Raw genomic sequence first — 21,144 nt, forward strand, 5'->3', positions numbered from 1 at the left:
TGGCTAATGTACACCAATGCTATTTTTTGCTTTTTCCATCCGTAGCCTGAGGCAAGGACACATTCCTCTCATCATTGGTGAGAAGATGATGAAGTGTAAATTGATGCATGGTCTCGCCATGTGGTACCTGGACCAGAGAGAGGGTGCCCACGGGCAGGGGCTGTCGTTCAGCACAGCAACAAGGGACATGCATCCCTCACACGTGCACACGCACGTGTAATGCATACAATCAATCACTCACTCACACACAAACACATGTATGTAATGCGTACACTCACACACACACACACGCCGCACACACACCCTCTGTGTGGGGTGGGCCAACTCGTGCCCCTGCCGCTGGTCAGATTCAGGACACCTCAGGTTCATTAGTCAAAGCAAAGTAGGGTAGGTGCTGCGTGAGAACAACTCTCTCTGCCTGGATCCTCTCCTCTGCCAGTGCAGAATCCCCGGGCCTATGCTCTCTAGCTACACTCCTCTCCTTCGGCCTGCTGATCATGCTACTCCAGTTAGACTGGAGAGAGCTACAGCAGATTGGCGTTGTCCATGTTACCACATGCACGTCTGGTTTAATATTTCAGTTTATGGATGCAGAGACGGAGCCTCTGAGTTTGATCTAAAACAATTTACTCCAACATTAATGAAAGCAGAGAAACATGCATATTGATGAGGGTATTCTTTGGAATCTGCACATTCCGGATATCCTTGAGGCACATTGTACGAATATTCTGTCGGCAAATATGGCAGATGAATATTTAGTGCTAACATGAAATCTGATAAGCATAAATTGTCTGTGTTCTTTCTTCATGTGGTCCTCTGAGCGAGGCAGGCCACCCACACACACACACACACACACACACACACACACACACTCTTGTTTTGGTTGTATGTGTGTGCCAGACTCGAAGCAAAGTGACCTGAGCTTCTGTCTCAGAACATCGCTTGTTGTGTGAGATCTTGCTTCGTGCCCTTAAAGAGGCCGGTCAACCATGAGAATGACCCAGTTAGAATTGTCTTACTTGAATGTTCTCAGAAACTGGTCTTTTTTTTATTCGTCAAATAATATGACGTAAGCCTGGTCCCAGATCTGTTTGTACCTTAATACCACTCCTTGCCACTTCTCGTCACACCAAACATAATGGCACAAAAAGGCTGGTACCCAGGCCCATCAGTTGGCCTTCAGTGTGGTAGTATCTGTCAAACCCGAGGGTATATTTCACCCCTTGTGTCAGGCAGCACTCCATGTCCAAACATCAACGGTGTTGTCTGTCAGTGCTATGGTGACAATGTATCTGTTTCTGCCATGTTGTCCTCTCAGTATCAGTCACCAGAATGCCCTCGGAAAATGGCTGACAGAGATGGCCATTAAAGCTGTGCGTGTGTACCCTGAGAGACTGAGATGGGACTTTGGAACAGCCAGCCTCTCCCTCAGCCCCTGTGCAGGCTGTCAGAGGATACAATGGGAGTAATTAACGAGGGCCTCAGTCTCCTCCCTCATCCCTCTCCCCTCTAGCCGTCAATGGGACTGACACAAGACTGGCAGTGCTGGCCCTAGCTGTCAAGGCCCCCAAGGTGAGGGAGACGTGAGACAGGCAGGCATCTGTCCGTCGGAGCAGCAGCCCTCACTCCAACCACCATTCCCAGAAGTGGCATGTGACAGCTCCACTCCAGAGGCCCATGAAGGACTTGACCACTCTCCTCTCCTCCTTTTCTCTCTCTACTTGAGCACATGGTGGACTCTCATCAAACATACATAATTACCAAAACAGGGTGCAAGTTTTACCCTATCCATCTACAAAGACGGAGAGAAAGCTGGTTAAGTTCTGGTCTGTCTGATGAATCTTGCAATATAAAAATGTGACATCCAGAGAGAATGTATAACATTATGTTGTAAAACGTAGGCTAATAAAATCTAACTTGGGCTTTTTTTATACAAAAGATGAAATTATTCAGAATAAAATTTTTAATTAAAACATAATTAGAGAAGCAACTTTTGCAAACTCATTTTTCTTAACACTCATTTGGAAAACTTCTGGTTTAAGGGCTATATCTGAATTTATCATTTTTTTATTCCACCTTTATTTAACCAGGTAAGCTAGTTGAGAACAAGTTCTCATTTACAACCGCGACCTGGCCAAGATAAAGCAAAGCAGTGTGACACAAACAACAACACAGAGTTACACATGGAATAAACAAGCGTACAGTCAATAACACAATAGAGAAAAAAAAGAAATTCTATATACAGTGTGTGCAAATGGCATGAGGAGGTAAGGCAATAAATAGGCCATAGTAGCGAAGTAATTACAATTTAGCAAATTAACACTGGAGTGATAGATGAGCAGATGGTGATGTGCAAGTAGAAATACTGGTGTGCAAAAGAGCAGAAAAGTAAATAAAAACAATATGGGGATGAGGTAGGTAGATTGGGTGGGCTATTTACAGATGGGCTATGCACAGCTGTAGCGATCGGTTATGTTTAAAGTTAGTGAGGGAAATATAACTCTCCAGCTTCAGCGATTTTTGCAATTCGTTCCAGTCCAGAATTAGGTTCTGGAGATGGTTGTTTTTTACCCTGGTACTTTTTGACCATGTACACAGGTACAAGATCTGCGTTTGCATGTCTGTACTCAAAGGTTCCGCAGGTGTGGTGAGCTTAGCAGTGTTTTATCCTACATACTCCACAACACCTGCACTTCTAGTGTTAACTGTTTCATTTTGTGGAGCTTGATGCTTGGTTCCATTGTGGACATGAACAACCCTTCCTGCCAATATCAGGCTGTAGGGTGAAGTTGCACCTAGACCCTGATCTTGGGTATTTTTATTTTATTTTTATTTAACCTTTTATTTAACTAGACAAGTCAGTTAAGAACAAATTCTTATTTACAATGATGGCCTACTCCGGCAAACCCGGACATCGTAGTGCCAGTTGTGTGCCGCCCTATAGGACTCTCAATCACGGCCGGATGTGATACAGCCTGGATTCAAACCAGGTAATATAGTGACACCTCGGGAGCCCAACGTTTGTCATATTCCTCACTAATGGTTAAGGTTAGGATTGATTGTGCAGTTTCACACCTGCCAGAAAAACAAACAGCCAATGGGTTGAGTAGTAGGTCAATGCACTGATCTGGGTGCAGCCCTAAGCGAAGCACTGCATGACACAATAGGAGAATGACAGTTTGCTCAACAAATCTAAAGAGACTACTGTTCTCATAGCTCTTGTCCAGGGCATTAGCGTGTTTTCTTTACTAACCTCTACTTAGAGTAACATGCTAAGGCCCTGGACCAGAGCTACTGTTCTCACAAACCACCATCCTGTGGCCTTTTACAACTTTTTGTATTTTATTATTATCGGTGTCCATTCTATTTATTTCTCAAAATGGTATAGCAAACTTGCCAACCTTTTGTCTGTCTTCTATCTGAAACTTATAGGCTATGTCTCACTGTTACAGGTCTAGTGTGTGTGTGTGTGTGTGTGTGTGTGTGTGTGTGTGTGTGTGTGTGTGTGTGTGTGTGTGTGTAGTACAATATATTCTGTTGGAACTCTTGTCAACACAGTGTAGTGTACATCCAGTCAGTCTTTTTTGACACATGAGTGGGTAGCTAGCTAGCTGCACTCCCTCTCTCCTCTCGCTCGTTTTTGAACAGGAGTAAAGAGCAGTCAAGCATCGCAGCTGCTTTCTGGATGTGACACGCTGGCAGCTGCAACATTGTTATCAGACTCCAAAGACATCTGCCACACTATTTGATGGAAATTCCATTTATGAGTATCTTTTCTTCTCTTCGCCTCCTTTTTTTCCTCTTGATATTTTTCCTTATTGTTTATCCAGGTCCTGTGCTGTCGGGGAGAACAAGATGGGCCCAGTAAAGTATCTTACCGGCTGCAGAGCTGACAGCTGCGTGAGGGGTGCTGCAGTATGTGCCGGGTAGCTTTGATGTACATGGAGCTCTGCCTCCCATCATCTTTGCGCTCCATCAGTCCTCATCATTGTGCTACCGGCTCCATGCACTCCTAGTGCTCCAACTTCCAGACCTCTCTCTCTTTCTGCTTCATCTCTAAACACGTGATGTCACCAACTGGAGGAGCCTTCCTCTTCTAGCTTCCTCTTGGAAACGTTGCTCTCCTAACAGTCCTAGGGCTCAATTCAATCAAGTCCGCATTACGGTACTGTATTCACACAGTAGCTCTCCTCCATCCTTTAGTGTCCACCCTGAGATTGGAAGGTTGGGGTTTGATCGCCGGCAAAGTCAGCCTGGATTCGAACCAGGTACTATAGTGACACCTCGGGAGCCCAAAGTTTGTCATATTCCTCACTAATGGTTAAGGTTAGGATTGGGGAAGGGGAAGCAGTCTGGTTGATGTGATCATTGACTGAGGCCCTGCGATAGACAGGCATCGTTGTACATCAACCTGCAAAGAAAATAAATAGACTTGGTTTTGGGTACTGGAAAACTCTACTGCTACCATGTAGTCTCCTGTAGAAGTGACACTGTAAACATTGCTGAAGACATGGTGGGCCAGTGACAGACAGTGAGGTGACATAGGGCAGGCTGCAAGCCGCCTCTGTCAGGAACAATGATCATCTGTTTCTCCCCTGGCTGTCGCACCTTATTCTACTCTGTCTACACTTGTGTCTGGGAATGCTTAGTTGCGTAATCACTACAGAGATCAAGGACACTGATTGTACCGCAGCTGGCTCAAGCCTCTGCACCATGAGCCTTCTCTTCATTTGTTGTACAATACCGAGAGACAGGCGCGACAAAAGCCAGAACTCTCGACAGTCCTTAATACAATGTTTTCAGTTTGTTTTGCTAGTTCATTGTGTGTTGATCTGGAAAACTGCTTTTAGTTGTGGGTGGAGAAGGGGCTGTTCATGTCCATCCAATTTTTTTGGAGCTTTTCACTGTCTTTTCTGCTCTTTGTCGCAGTGTCCCATGTGGAGTGTCCCAATGCACTAGCCTTAAGATATCTGGTTTTAGGGAACACATGAATGACTGCTGTGCCCAGCTGGTCTATAGCATCAGTGTTTTCCACTTCATAAATTGCCTACACTTCTTTTAATTTAAAGAATATGGAACATTAACAAATATTTGTGCAGAGGCGCACGTTGAATATGTCCACATTTACTCTTCCTCTGCCAACAAAATTAGTAACAAACAGAAAATCAGACAACCCCATAGTAGAATAGTTTATGTATTTACCTAGTCGGCTTGCTGTGCATTCTGTGCAAGATAAATATTCCTCTCGAGGCACATTCAAGTTACGAGTGCCAATAGGGGAGAAACGGTCATTCTGACAAGTAGTCAATGCACAACAATTCTTAATGCAATCGTGGGGAAAACTCTTTTTGACAGCAGTTTTGATGGCATTTGTTAAGAGGGGGATCCCAGCTTTCCAGTGCTACCGTGTTCATTTCAAGCATGGTTTGGGCGCAGCTGCGCAGCAGAGCTCTTAAAGGGGCAATGTTGTTTTTAAAGGGCAATGAATTACTTTTCTCGATCTAATAATAATTCCTAATTATAATTTTTAATAATTATTAATACATAATAAAACAGATTGAAGGTTCTAAACGCTAATGATACTTATATGGTATTGTTACAGATATTTATATAGGCTTAGAGTGTCGACAATGGAGTAATCAACTGCTGATTACTGTGTAGCAAAGCCAATGTTTAACACCTGCTTCATTCTTCATGCCTAATAAAAGGAAGCTGGTGGAAGTTAGCAGACTCTTGCAGGATTCTTCAAAAAGAAATCTGTAGGTCAGTTGCTAAACAAGTATTTTATAAATAAATGACACTGCAATTTACAGAGTTGCAAACACTTGTTGAAATTTCCTTCAGTAATTTAATTGTCAACAATAATGTTTTCAAATACACTGATCAAAAATATGAACGCATCATGTAAAGTGTTGGTTTCATGAGCTGAATTAAAAGATCCTAGAAATTTTCGATATGCTCAAAAAACATATTTATCAAAAATGTTGTGCACACATTTGTTTACATACCTGTTAGTGAGCATTTCTCCTTTGCCGAAGATAATCCATCCACCTGACAGGTGGGGCATATCAAGAAGCTGATTAAACTGCATGATCATAATACAGGTGCACCTTGTGCCGGGGTCAATAAAAGGCCACTCTAAAATGTGCAATTTTGTCTAAAAACACAATGCCAGAGATGTCTCAAGTTTTGAGGAAGCGGGATCGTCTGAGGCCAGCCACCCAGAAAGCTGATGAAACTGTGGTTTGCCCAAACTAAGAATTTCTGCACAAACTGTCAGAATCCATCTCAGGGAAGCTCATCTGCATGCTCGTCATCCTCCCCAGGGTCTTGACCTGACTGCAGTTTGGCTTTGTAACAGACTTCAGTGGGCAAATGCTCACCTTCGATGGCCACTGACACGCTGCAGAAGTGTGCTCTTCACAGATGAATCCCGGTTTCAGCTGTACCGGGCAGATTGCAGACAGCGTGTATGGCGTCGTGTGGGTGAGCGGGTTTGCTGATGTCAACGTTGTGAACAGAGTGCCCCACGGTGGCGGTGGGGTTATGGTATGGTGGCTGCATCATGTTTTGGGTATGCTTGTAGTTGTTAAGGACTGGGGTGTTTTTCAGGATAAAAAATAAACGGAATAGAGCTAACCACAGGCAAAACTCTAGAGGAAAACCCGGTTCAGTCTGCTTTACACCAGACACCTGGTCCCTCAGTCGAGTAGTGAATTTCAAGCACAGATTCAACCACAAAGACCTGGGAGACAAATTCACCTTTCAGCAGGACAATAACCTAAAACACAAGGTAAAATATACACTGGTTGCTTACCAAGACGACATTGAATATTCCTGAGTGGCCTAGTTAGTTTTGACTTAAATCTGCTTGAAAATCTATGGCAGAACTTGAAAATGGCTGTCTATTAATGATCAACAACCAACTTGACAGAGCTTGAAGAATTTTAAAAAGAATAAAGTGCAAATATTGTACAATCCAGGTGTGCAAAGCTCTTAGAGACTTACTCAGAAATACTTACAGCTGTAATCGCTGCCAAAGGTGATTCTAACATGTATTGACTCAGGGGTGTGAATACTCATGTACATGAGATATTTATGTATTTAGTTATAAAATAAATGTGCAATAAAATCTAAAAACATGTTTTTAATTACCATTAAGGATTATTGTGTTTAAAATCTATTCAGTCCATTTTGAAATCAGGCTGTAACACAGCAAAATGTGGGTGGAATAAGTCAATGTGTATGAATACTTTCTGAACGCACTTTAGGTCTAGGCATAGACGATATCCTAAACATCAATACATTTAAGTCATACATTTTCAGTCATTTTAATTGTAAAATCATGTCTTTCTACTCAATACCACAACTAGTTACACCAATTTGGGAGGTAAACATATAGATTCAATGGTTGTAAAGATGGGGGAGAGGTCTGGCCGTAATAAAGAGATGCTCTGCTTTTTTGACACCACACTCCAAAAAGCAAGTTCTGCAGGCTCTAGTTTAGTCTAATCTTAATTATTGTCCAGTCGTGTGGTCCAATGCTGCAAGGAAAGACCTAGTTAAGCTGCAGCTGGCCCAGAACAGAGCGGCACGTTCTGCTCTTCATTTGTAATCAGAGGGCTGATATAAATACTATGCATGCCGGTCTCTCTTGGCTAAGAGTTGAGGAAAGACTGACTGCATCACTTCTTCTTTTTATAAGAAACATTGTGTTGAAAATCCCAAATTGTTTGCATAGTCAACTTACACACAGCTCTGATACACAAACTTACCCCACCAGACATGCCACCAGGGGTCTTTCACAGTCCCCAAATCCAGAACAAATTCAAGAAAGCGTAGAGTATTATATAGAGCCCTTATTGCATGGAACTTCCTTCCATCTCGTATTGCTCAAATAAACAGCAAACCTGGTTTAATTTTTTTTTAAATAGATAAAGCAACACCTCACGGCACAACGCCCCCCCGTAGCTTGTGTGTATGCATTGATATGTGCCTTTAAAAAATATATATGTAGTTCTGTCCTTGAGCTGTTCTTGTCTATTAATGTTCTGTATTATGTCATTCTGTGTTATGTTTCATGTTCTGTGTGGACCCCAGGAAGAGTAGCTGCTGCTTTTGCAACAGCTAATGGGGATCCTAATTAAATGCCAAAATACCAAACTCATTAAAGTATTCAAGAATTTAGCTGTGTATTTCGGGTGGCATCAAGGCAGAATGTTCCAGAGGCCACCAAAATGTAATATTTCCCCCGGGGGGCGGCATGCCTCCAGACCCCACTAGACAGTCTAGGACAGCTACTTTTTCCCTAAATGGCTGGCTACTCCATGTACTTAAGGAAAACACTAGATTAGTATCACTGACAGTTCTGTATTGTGCTGCTGTATTTCTGACCGTGTTCAGTCAAACTGAGACAAAAGACTGACTGTGTTCTGGGGAGCTGTTTCGCCTGTGTGTGCCATCGTAGTGTGTGTGGGCGTGCTGTGCTGTGGCGGGCTCGACCAGGGGAGAATAGTGATGAAATTATGTTGCGTCTCCACTTCTGCATATAATCAGCTGGAGGGATTTTAGCAAACCCCCCCCCCCCATTTGCAGGTTATCGTTTTTCCGTCATGAATCTTGTTATGGAGGCAGCTCTGCAGTGGTAACTAGCTGGCACAGCCAGAAAGTCATAAAATCAGGTGTTAAACCTCACCTTAACCACACTGCTAATCCTAATGCCTAACCAAAACCTTAAAGTAAGAACAAAAAGGTAATTTTTGTTTTCCAAAATGTGTTCAATATAGCCAATTTTGACTTTGCAGCTGGCCTATCGAAGAAGAAATCTCTCAGTTCTCCCACTCATGACAATAAACGTCAACCTGCTCCACTCTTTGGCTACACCTCCACTCTCTCTACCATTCCTGTCCAAACAACATGCCTGGAGAAACACACAGTCACATACACACGCGCACCTTTTTGCTCAACAGAATTTGTATTTTCAACATCAGTTCAAACATCTCACAATATCTGCAGGAATGACCGTACAAATTATTATTTTGTAAGTAGATGTAGCTGGCTATTTGAATTTCAGGATAAAGAAACGGTCACTTTAATATTACACACTGTTCTTTCGCCTGTTATTTTTGTGTCCATTTTATGTGGAGATGAGATGATACAGTGCTATTTCTGCCTAACTAATGATGGGAACAAACATGAAGCGTTAACGCGCTGTTCCTCCATCCCGATAAGCCCGTTCTGTTTCCCTGGTATTACATTGTGCGATATTACATTGTGCGAGCACGTTGGATTCAATTTCCATTTGCACCTCTAAAGTTATTGCATTAGCTTTGCTCCTTGTAATTATATTGCCCTGCTCATAGATTTGTATCAAACGTAAGTCATTTTCTTTACTTTTTGGCTGTCGACTCGGTTCATTTCCTATGTACCCTCCCGTCGACTCAGATTGGGTTTATTTAGTCAAACATTTAACGCAGTGTCTGTTTTGAATTTGTCAATGCCGACCGCGTTCATGCGTTTCCTTGTTGCGTGGCTATAGTGTAGCGTTGTGTAGTGAAGTAACAGGTCCGTGTTGCGTAAGAGAGGCTGTGTTGTGTGACCAGGAACAGGTGTCTTTCTCCTTGGTGCCATGCTTGAGTTGTGTGCCACCTCCCCACACTGTGCTGGAGAGACCGAGTCTGCTTCTTGTTCTCCTTCTTTACAGAGCAAGGTTCCAGTTGATCAAGAAACAATTAGACAAAGCTCCGGGAACAACGCCTTGTCAAAATGTCACTGCAGTTCACCAGCTACGTAGGTGTTTATATTTTTTAACTTTTGTCTTTCTCTCTCTCTCTCTCTCCCTTTTTCTCTTGCTCTTTCTCTCATTTCGCAGACCATCCATCCAAGCCGAGCAACAAGCCAAAACAGTACCAGCACAAGAGACAGAAGGGCGGCCCGGTCTCTCAACGTGGACCAATATAGCCGTATGGTGGCTGAGCGCTCAACTACCAGTGACGTACGCCACTGCCCAGCCCCAACCCAAATCCTGGCCCCACCCCTTTCCTCCAGTGGGCCCGTGGGAGGCAGGGACCCTTCAGGGGCCCCCAGGAGACCAGAAGAGGCTCTGTCCTCATCATCAGAGGCAGGGGCTCTCAGGAAAAGTGAATACCCAACCAGCCAGATCCCCCGGGCGATGGGGGTGGGGGGCAGCAGCTCCAGCCTCCAGAGTCGAGGCAGCCCCTGCCGAAGCTGCCTCTCCTCAGACAGCGAGAGAGCCCCCGTGCCGAGCCCCCACCAGCCTCCTCCTCCCTCCTCCACCACCACCTCCTCTTCCTCTTTCACGGGCCGCCTAGGCCAGCCCCCCAGAGGGCCCTTGTCCCTGCACATGTACAGCCGCAAGAACGTCTTCCTGCAGCACTCGCTCCACACTGCTGAACTACAGGCCTTGGTCCAGCATAACGGCTGAGGCGCGGGCCGCACGCACGCACACACACAAACACACACACGCACCTTTCACTTTTCCCATATACCCTAAACATATCATTGAATGGACACACACAGGATCTGAATCATGGAAGTGAAGGTAATCTCTGGAATTTATCCAACAATCAGTGTCATAACTCCCAAGCATCTTCCGTTCACCTCAAATCCAACCCATTTCTTACATCTCGTTCTCTCAACCCTAGCTCCTCCTGATCAGAGTTTGCTATGACAGACACTTTAAAACGATCTAGATCACATCATTGGGACATTTGCTTCTCTTCTTAAACACATATGTTGTGTTACACTGTCCAACCAACCTCCAAACAGTACCTCGGTAGGTACATGTGTTTCTTTGGTTCTGTGCACTTGACCATTTTGACATTTTATATTATTGTAGAAGGCTGATAGATGTGCTCACTTGAACACACACCAGTAAGTCAGCCTGCCTGCTAGCATTAACAAGGCACTCGTCCATCTATCACGTTAGATTAGCACTGAATGTTGAGCGTTTGCTTAGAGGTGCTAATGTCCACACATGCGTGAACACACACACACTCTAGCGCCATAGGGAATTAACTAATGTGAGAGTTGTAGCTACATTAGCAAAGCTGAACATGACCAAACCATGCTGCTCATTGCACTGACAATGTGACCAACATAAACTACATGCCCAAAAGTATGTGGACACCTGCTCGTCGAATATCTCATTCCAAAATCATGGGCATTAATATGGAGTTGGTCCCCCCTTTGCTGCTATAACAGCTTCCACTCTTCTGTGAAAGCTTTCCACTAGATGTTGGAACATTGCTGCGCAAACTTGCTTCCATTCAGCCACGAGCATTAGTAAGGTCAGGCACTGATTTTGGGCGATTAGGCCTGGCTCGCAGTCGTTGTTCCAATTTATCCCAAAAGTGTTCAACGAGGTTTAGGTCGGGCTCTTTGCCGGCCAGTCAAGTTCTTCCACACCGATCTCGACATACCATTTCTGTATGGACCTTGCTTTGTGCACGAGGGCAATGGCTGAAACAGGAAAGGGCTTTCCCAAACTGTTGCCACAAAGTTGGTAGCACGTAATCATCTAGAATGTCATTGTATTCTTTAGCATTAAGATTTCCCTTCGCTTTAACCCTAGCCTGAACCATGAAAAGCAGCCCCAGAGCATTATACCTCTTCCACCAAACTTTACAGTTGGCACTATGCATTGGGGCAGGTAGCGTTCTCCTGGTAACCACCAAACACAGATTCGTCCATCGTACTTACAGATGGTGAAGAGTGATTCATCACTCCAGAGAACGAGTTTCCATTGCTCAAGAGTCCAATGGCGGCAAGCTTTTTTTTAAACTATTTGTATTTTATTTAACAAGGCAAGTCAGTTAAGAACAAATTCTTATTTACAATGACGGCCTAGGAACAGTGGGTTAACTGTCTTGTTCCGGGGCAGAACGACAGATTTTTACCTTGTCAGCTCGGGGATTTGATCTAGATACCTTTCGGTTACTGGCCCAACGCTCTAACCACTAGGCTACCAGCCGCCCCAACACTCCTGCCGATGCTTGCCATTGCACATGGTGATTTTGTAGGCTTGTATGCGGCTGCTTGGCCATGGAAACCCATTTCACAACGTTCCAGACGAACGTTACTTCCAGAGGCCGTTTGGAACTCGGTAGTGAGTGTTGTAACCAAGTACAGACGATTTTTACGCACTACGCGCTTCAGCACTCTCCGGTCCCATTCTGTGAGCTTGTGCGTCCTACCACTTCGCAGCTGAGCCGTTGTTGCTCCTAGACGTTCCCACTTCACAACAAGAGCACTTACAGTTGACCGGGGCAGCTCTAACAGGGCAGAAATTTGACACACTGACTTGTTGGGAAGGTGGCATCCTATTACGGTGAAAGTCACTGAGCGTTGAAAGTCACTGAGCTCTTCAGTGAGGCCATTCTACTGCCAAAGTGTGTCTATGGAGGTTGTATGGCTGTGTGCTCTATTTTATACACCTTTCAGCTACGGGTTTGGTTGAAATTCCCTAAATCCACAAATTTTGAAGGAGTGTCCACATAGTTTTGTATATATAATGTAAGTGCATCCTCCTTGTATCACCAAATCCTGCAGTCAAAGATCCCAACTCAGATTTTTACACACACAGACAAGCCCATTTTAGGGAGTTTCATTCATTACAGGTCCATTGCAGCTGTTTTTATTTCAATATCAAATCATTTCTGGGTAACAATTAAGTATCTTATTGTGATTGTATGCAATTAAAATGGTCAAAATGAAACAGAAATTGCTTTTTAGCAAAGAGCAATTTCTCTAGCTAGGTCTGAGTTGGGAGGTGAAAACTAGCTGTTATTGGCAGAGATGTTTGTAACTTTTTTTCTTGGTCTATTAACTAATTTACCGCCTGGTGATGTCACCAGGTAGATCAAAGTCCATCCCACCCAAAACAGGCAGAAATTTCAGGCAGTTTTTTCAAACAGCTCTTACACTGAAAGGGCATTATCATCTTTTTCACTATTTCCCAGTATTATTCCAGCCTCATAGTGTGGAAATATATATAAAATACAGGAAAACACGTTTTTGACTTTCACGGGGCCTTTAACCTTTTAATAATTGCATGCTTTTTATCATTGTAGACACACATATTTTGTACAGTGAAAGTGTGTGGGTCAAAAATAGATTTTACAATCTTTAATAAAAACAGACATGTCTGTCTGCATTTGACACTTTTTATAAGTGGATATCAGAAACTGGTTGTTGCATCAGGGCCTGTATTCATAAAGTGTCTCAGAATAGGTCTGATCTAGGATTTGTTTTGTCTTTAAGATCCTGATGAATATGAAGACTTGGATAGGAGGTTCCTGATCCTAGATCAGCATCTTACTCCGAGACACATTACAACGGAGTATTGTATGAGAATAGAACCCTATCCTTGTACTGTCACTAATTTAAGGCAGTGGGTATTGTTCAAGGCACAGCATTTAATAAGTAAGTAATCATGTTTGTAGAACACCATCATGATAGCAATGTTGACGATACATGAGGATACTTGTCTTTCGAGATGCGTTTACAAAAACGGTCATGAGCTGTAATGGTAAAGTATATAGTAGTATACAGTTGTCAGTAGAGTCTTGCGGGAGAAAGCCTGTCTGTCTGTCGTCACTGTAAGCAGCAGAAAGTGGTACAGAATGCTCCATTATAGTTGGAGTGGAAGCAAGGACTCGTAGAGGTGAAGGAAACCCTGAAGAAACGCAGCTTTACCCCCCGCGGTCCAGCTCCACTCCCTCAGGTCTACTGCTCTACTTTATTTCCCTCCTTTTCTCGCTCTCTGTTTCTTTCTCCTTCACTCTCGTCCTCTGCTCTCCCTCTCTCAGCCTACATACACAAGCCCTGAATTCTCACACCCAGAGAGAGCGGCCTGGAGGAGGGCATGTATTCAGTGTGCTATCTATCCTGTCTTTAGCGGGGATCGTTGTATCACATGACTACAACGAGGGCTAGTGGAAGAAGCCAGCTGCACTTACCCATGATGACGTCTTGCCAAACACAGCCAGCACACCAGCTTTTATCTCCCAAGCGTTTGACCCCCGATTCAACTGTATATGTTTGATACGGACCTTCTCTACTTCTTTATTGCAATTTTGGGATATATCAACATACTGTTCTTAGAACAAAGATTGGGATTAAAAAGAGGAATTCGTATTATAAAGGCATAGTTAAAAGGATAAAGTTGCGTGTTTGAGTTTTGAACAATCGTGTATACAACTGAAGAACAAGGATGTATTCTCTTGTAGTGGACAGAGCAAGAGTCTCATTAACTCATGATTCTTAACTGACCATACAGTAGAGGACACTTCATTCACTTTTAGCTCACCTATTTGTTAGCTTTATTTGATGTTTTGTGAGATTGGATCACAAAGACTTATGTCACCATTTTTATGAAGAACATGACTGTAATTATGCACTGGTGATGTGACGTTATATACTGTATATTGTACATAAATTAATATTGACAGGTTGTATCTAAGTCGATTTAAGGTTATTTAAATATATATATATATATACAGGGTTCATAATGTAGAGAGATTTGAGATAAAAAAAACTGTTAAGTGTTAAATCGAACTGGAATTTCTCTCGACCACAATCGTTGTTGATTAAATGTTTTACCGACTAATTTTCATTGTATTATTTACTCCTATTAAAACATAAGAGGTGTGCGGTGTTGTCTTTGGTGGTATTGAACCAACCTTCTTCAGTTTGTTTCATTTGGGTGTTGGGTTATTACTAATTATCCTTGGATAACTTTGTCCCGCTTGGTTGACTGCTACTGTTTTTCAAAATAGTTGAAGAAACCCTCCATTAGCTCTAGAGATGTCTACTGGCTATGACAGAGGAGTGGAGGAGAACGCCTTCATAAAACACCTCAACCAATAAACCTCCTGTTGATTAACACTGTGTTCATACAGTGAATGTCGCAGAACTCTTTAAAAAGAATTCCATGAAGAGCCAACGTGATTCCTGTAAGAGAGGCATGCTTGTTCTACATAGCACATATCAATCTGAATGTTGACAACGTTTCACCACTGAATGCGACCCAGGTTTGTCTGGTAGTTTTATCAACATTTACATACAGTCGGGTCAAAAATAGTTGGCACCCATGATAAAGATGAGTAGTAAAGACTCAAATAATACTTCTACTGAGCAATGTTATGTGTGTAGAATGACACAATTTCACGTGTATATCTAAAGACCTGCATCGCTATACTGAGAGATTTGCTGTTTCGACAAGGATGTATTTGGGTGTTTTTGGAGCGTTTGTGTTTTTTCAGGGCCCCGTACGACACAACGATGAGGATGTCATTTGCAGTTTGGGGTAAGTTTATAGAAAAACAAATGAAATCACAAAAAAGGTGTCTGGATCCTTATATAATGTTCCATTTACATAAAACATTTAGATTTGTTTGTAAAAATGAGACAACTAAAAGATGTGCAACATAAAAATACTGTCCCATTTACATTGTGTAATTTATTGGCAGTCTAAAACGATCTCCTAGAGATAGGCTATCCAAAGTCAAAGCAACTTTGCCACGGTAGTGTACCAGCTGGCTGAAGCTAATTGGTGAAGTAATTTGGCTGACGCTTCCCCCATGCGGACACGCATCAAACCACACCCCGAAACCAACTCGCGTTTGAATTCCGTCATGGCTTCTAGCATTTCTTAATGAACCAAACCTGAAACGGGGACAAATCATGAAGTGCAGTCACCCTTTACCAAGGGAAGCAAAACAGCCCCATAACATCAAAGATCAACAACCATAAATTACATCAGTTGAGGTTAATTTCTGCAAATGCATCCTTCTTTTGACCCCAAACCCACCACTGTTGTGCGTGGCCGAAGAGCTCTATTTTCATGTCACCAGACCATACCACCAGCTCCAATCCAAGTGCCAATGTCGTTTAGCAAACTCCAGGTTTTTACATTTGTTGGTTGCTCTCAATAAAGGCTTTATTTCTGGCAAACCTTTCAAAGAGCTTATAGACATGGTGGTGGCATCTAATTGTGGAATTGGAGACTTAAGATGCGGCCAAGTTCTGTAATTCTCAAGTTTTGTCCCTTGGATTTTACAGTGAACAAAAATATAAATGGAACACGCGGTTGTATATATCAATCCAGAGGATCCCAACCATGCTCAATGGGATACATGTCTGGTGAATATACAGGCCATTGAAGAACTGTGACATTTTCAGCTTCCAGGAATTGTGTACAGATCCTTGTGACATTGGGCTGTGCATTATCATGCTGAAACATGAGGTGATGGCGGCGAATGAATGTCACGACAATGGGCCTCAGGATCTCGCTACGGTATCTCTGCATTCAAATTGCCATCGTAACTTATGCCTGCCCATATCATAACCCCACCTCCACTATGGTGCACTCTGTTCACAACATTGACATCAGCTAACCGCTCGCCAACACGATGTCATAGTGTCTGCCATCTGCTCGGTACAGTTGAAACCCGGAGTTGAAACCAGTTGAAACCGGGAGTCCTCTGTGAAGAGCACACTTCTCCAGCGTGCCAGTGACCATCGAAGGTGAGCCATTGTCCACTGAAGTCGGTTACGATGCCAAACTGCAGTCAGGTCAAGACTCTGGTGAGGACGACAAGCACACAGATCAGCTTCCCTGATACCATTTCTAACAGTTTGTGCAGAAATTCTTCAGTTTTGCAAACCCACAGTTTCATCAGCTGTCCGGGTGGCTGGCCTTGGACGATCCCGCAGGTGAAGAAGCCAGATGTGGAGGTCCTGGGCTGGCGTGATTACACTTGGTCTGCAGTTGTGAGGCTGGTTGGAAATACTACAAAGTTCTCTAAAACAATGTTGGAAGCAGCTTATGTTAGACAAATTAACATTCAATTATCTGGCAACAGCTCTGGTGGACATTCCTGCAGTCAGCATACAAATTGCACCCTCCCTCAAAACTTGAGACGTCTGTGGCATTATCTTGTGTGACAAAACTTCACAAGGTGCACCTGTGTAATGAGAATGCTTTTTAATATGCCACACTTGTCAGGGGGATAGATTGTCTTGGCAAAGGAGAAATTCTCAGTAACGGGGATGTAAACAAATTTGTGCACAAAATTTGAGAGAAATAATCTTTTTGTGTGTTCATGGAACATTTTTGAATTTCAGCTCATGAAACATGGAATCAACACTTTACATGTTGCGTTTATATTTTTGTTCACTGTACTTTGCCTCCCGAACTGTCTTCCTTACTGTGCGTGGGGACAAGATTAATTTGCGTTCCATAAAAGGCAAGTTTACCATTGTTCCAGTGGTAGTAAACTTAGGGATAGGGGGCAGTATTCGGAAGTTTGGATGACTGAGGTGCCAAAAGTAAACTGCCTGTTACTCAGGCCCAGAAGTTAGGATATGCATATAATTGGTAGTATTGGATAGAAAACACTCTGAAGTTAAAATAATGTCTGTGAGTATAACAGAACTGATATGGTAGGCGAAAACCCGAGGAGAATCCATCCGGATTTTTTGTTGTTGTTGAGGTCGCCACTCATCGAAATGCTTGGCCCGATTGATGTAATGGAACGTAAACACTACCCTCTATAGCGCCTTATGGTCAGACGCAGAGCAGTTGCCATACTAGGCAGTGATGCAACCAGTCAGGATGCTCTCGATTTGTCTCTTTGATTGTGAGCTCATTGCCTTTTCCAATGTTTATGGATGACAAAGTGATTCTACATGCACGTTACCCCATTATTATACCCCAGTGAAACAGGAAGCCATGGAAGGCATAATACAGTGACTTGCGAAAGTATTCACCCCCTTGGCATTTTTTCTATTTTATTGCCTTACAACCTAGAATTAAAATAGATTTTTGGGGGGGTTGTTTCATTTGATTTACACAACATGCCTACCACTTTGAAGATGCAAAATATGTTTTATTGTGAAACAAACAATAAGTAAGACAAAAAAACGGAACTTGAGCGTGCGTAACTGTAAGCTTGGCACATCTAGCCACTGGGATTTTTGCCCATTCTTCAAGGCAAAACTGCTCCAGCTCCTTCAAGTTGGATGGGTTCCTCTGGTGTACAGCAATCTTTAAGTCATACCACAGATTCTCAATTGGATTGAGGTCTGGGCTTTGACTAGGCCATTCCAAGACATTTAAATGTTTCTCCTTGAACCACTCTAGTGTTGCTTTAGCAGTATGCTTAGTGTCATTGTCCTGCTGGAAGGTGAACCTCCGTCCCAGTCTCAAATTTCTTGAAGACTGAAACAGTTTTCCCTCAAGAATTTCCCTGTGTTTAGTGCCATCATTCCTTCAATTCTGACCAGTTTCCCAGTCCCTGCCAATGAAAAACGTCCCGACAGAATGATGCTGCCACCACCATGCTTAACTGTGGGGATGGTGTTCTCGGGGTGTGGAGAGGAGTTGGATTTGCACCAGACATAGTGTTTTCCTTGATGTCCAAAAAGCTCAATTTTAGTCTCATCTGACCAGAGTACCTTCTCCCATATGTTTGGGGAGTCTCCCACATGCCTTTTGGCGAACATCAAATGTGTTTTGTTATTTTTTTTCTTTTAGCAATGGCTTTTTTTCTGGCCACTCTTCCATAAAGCCCAGCTCTGTGGAGTGTACGGCTTAAAGTGGTCCTATGGACAGATACTCCAATCTCCGCTGTGGAGCTTTGCAGCTCCTTCAGGGTTATCTTTGGTCTCTTTGTTGCCTCTCTGATTAATGCCCTCTTTGCCTGGTCCGTAAGTTTTTGTGGGCGGCCCTCTCTTGGCAGGTTTGTTGTGGTGCCATGTTCTTTCAATTTTTTTAATAATTGATTTAATGGTGCTCTGTGGGATGTTCAAAGTTTTGGATATTTTTTTATAACCCAACCATGATCTGTAGTTCTCCACAACTTTGTCCCTGACCTGTTTGGAGAGCTCCTTGGTCTTCATGGTGCCGCTTGCTTGGCTGTGCCCCTTGCTTAGTGGTGTTGCAAACTCTGGGGCCTTTCAGAACAGGTATATATATATACTGAGATCATGTTACAGATCATGTGACACTTAGATTGCACACAGGTGGACTTTATTCAACTAATTATATTACTTCTGAAGGTAATTGGTTGCCCAGATCTTATTTAGGGGCTGCATAGCAAATGTGCGCACCACTTTTCAATTATTATTTTTTTTTGAAACAAGTAATTTTTTTCATTTCACTTCACCAATTTTGACTATTTGGTGTATGTCCATTACATGAAATCCAAATAAAAATCTATTTAAATTACAGGTTGTAATGCAACAAAATAGGAAAAACGCCAAGGAGATATGTCACGGCCGTCGTAAGGATTGGACCAAAATGCAGCGGGTATGTGAATGCTCATATTTACTTTTTATTAGAACACTACACAAAAACAAGAAAACGAATGAACGACAGCTAAACAGTTTTGCAGGCTAACCCCAGCAGTGCAAAAACAACTTCCCACAAAAGACAGGTGGAAAAAGGGCTACCTAAGTATGGCTCCCAATCAGCAACAACGATGTACAGCTGTTCCTGATTGAGAGCCATACCAGGCCAACACAAAGAAATACACAACAGAAAAAACATAGAAATACAAAAACATAGAACAATACCCAAAACCCCGACAACACAAAACAAACACACCCCTGCCCCGCCCTGACCAAACTAGAGTAACAAATAACCTCTTATACTGGTCAGGACGTGACAAGATAAATACTTTTGCAAGGCACTGTACACTTCCTTAAACTGGGATTAACTTAGAATGTTAATGCAGGTTTAATTTTGTTTGATTTCTTTAGCGTTGCCAATAATTTTGACATTTAGCTTTTTGAGAAATAGAAATATGACTTGTTAAACAAAATCGTTCTCTGAGCATTGTATTAGTATAAAATAAAAAAATAAATTGTTGCATACAATATAGCTCAGTATTTAAATTTTAAATATTCAATTCATTTTATACATAATTTGTTGCTTGTCTTTCATCATCAAATCAAGCTTTATTTAAACAGCACATTTCAGACATGGAATGCAACGCAATGTGCATCACAGGAAAAAACTAATTAAAACTATGAAAATAAAAACATAAATATACTACACAAATATACTACACAACAAACATAAAAGGACAAAAACAAAAAGAATAATAATAAAAATTGAATGACTAAAATCACCCTAAAGAAAAGCAAAGCTTAAAAGATGTTTTAAAATCTCTTTTAAATATGGCCACAGTTTTGACCCCCCTCAGGTTATTTGGCAGGCTATTCCTGAGGCTGTGTTCATAATAACTCTCCATGCCTCTTGGTCCTAGGCTTTGGGATAGTTAAAAGGCCAGTACCAGAGGACCTGAGGGACCTACTGGTACATAACTTAAAAGCATGTCTGACATGTATTGGGGTGCACAATTGTGGATTAATTTAAAAACCAATAGAATAAACTTAAAATAAATTCTAAAACTCACAGGCAGCCAGTGCAGAGACCTTAAAACCAGTGTAATGTGTGCTCTCCGTCTGGTCTTGGTCAGTACCCGTGCTGCAGCATTCTGTATGTTTTGCAGTTGACCAATGGCTTTCTTGGGTAGACCAGGCAGGAGAGTATTACAGTAGTCAAGTCTGCTTGTAGTCAAAGCATGGATGAGTCTCTCTTTATCAGCCTGAGAGAAAACGGCCGCACCTTGGCAATGTTCCTCAGGTGGTAGAAAGCTATTTTGGTCACATTCCTAATGTGTGACTCGAAATTCAGTTCAGAATCTAAAATATCACCTAGGTTTTTTTTTAAGGGTGTCAATCATTTTGGACTTGTCAGTATAGATAAGGACAACAGTTGGGCTTTTGAGCTCACTTTATCAGTGTTGAGTGTCAGTACAGTGTACAGACCCTCCCTGGCTTACATCCATTTGCGACCCATTGATCGATGTCACTAACATGTTTTGAAGCCCAGCCGCTGAATATCTATGTCACGCTGTCGTTTGTCACAATCAGAGTGGACGTGGATCCATCTCTCTGCTCTATCCTGCCTGTCACCCCTTCTTATTGCATTGCCACTTGTTTATTACTAACAGCTCAGATGCCCGTAAGTGAACCACAGTGTCTTCCCTACTCTGTAAGCCTCTCAAAGTTATCTCTCTCTTTCTCTCTCTCTCAAGGCTCCCTGGCATGCTT

General features: G+C 42.6%; 1 protein-coding gene across 2 annotated transcripts in view; it reads left to right on the forward strand.

Annotated features, from left to right (window-relative positions):
* The window catches only part of LOC115199725 (serine-rich coiled-coil domain-containing protein 1), a 114,902-nt gene extending 103,765 nt beyond the window's left edge, over positions 1 to 11,137 (forward strand). Inside the window, exon 13 of one of the 2 annotated variants that reach the window (XM_029762101.1) lies at positions 9,872 to 10,413. In XM_029762101.1, the coding sequence (XP_029617961.1) occupies positions 9,872 to 10,331 (460 nt within the window). In that variant the 3' untranslated portion in view covers positions 10,332 to 10,413. Of the gene's footprint in view, positions 1 to 9,871 lie in introns of both variants that reach the window. The other variant, XM_029762102.1, reaches the window with a different exon arrangement.
* Positions 11,138 to 21,144: the final 10,007 nt, after the last annotated feature.

The sequence above is a fragment of the Salmo trutta genome, chromosome 9 (assembly GCF_901001165.1).
Source record: "Salmo trutta chromosome 9, fSalTru1.1, whole genome shotgun sequence".
Classification (NCBI taxonomy): Eukaryota; Metazoa; Chordata; class Actinopteri; order Salmoniformes; family Salmonidae; genus Salmo; species Salmo trutta.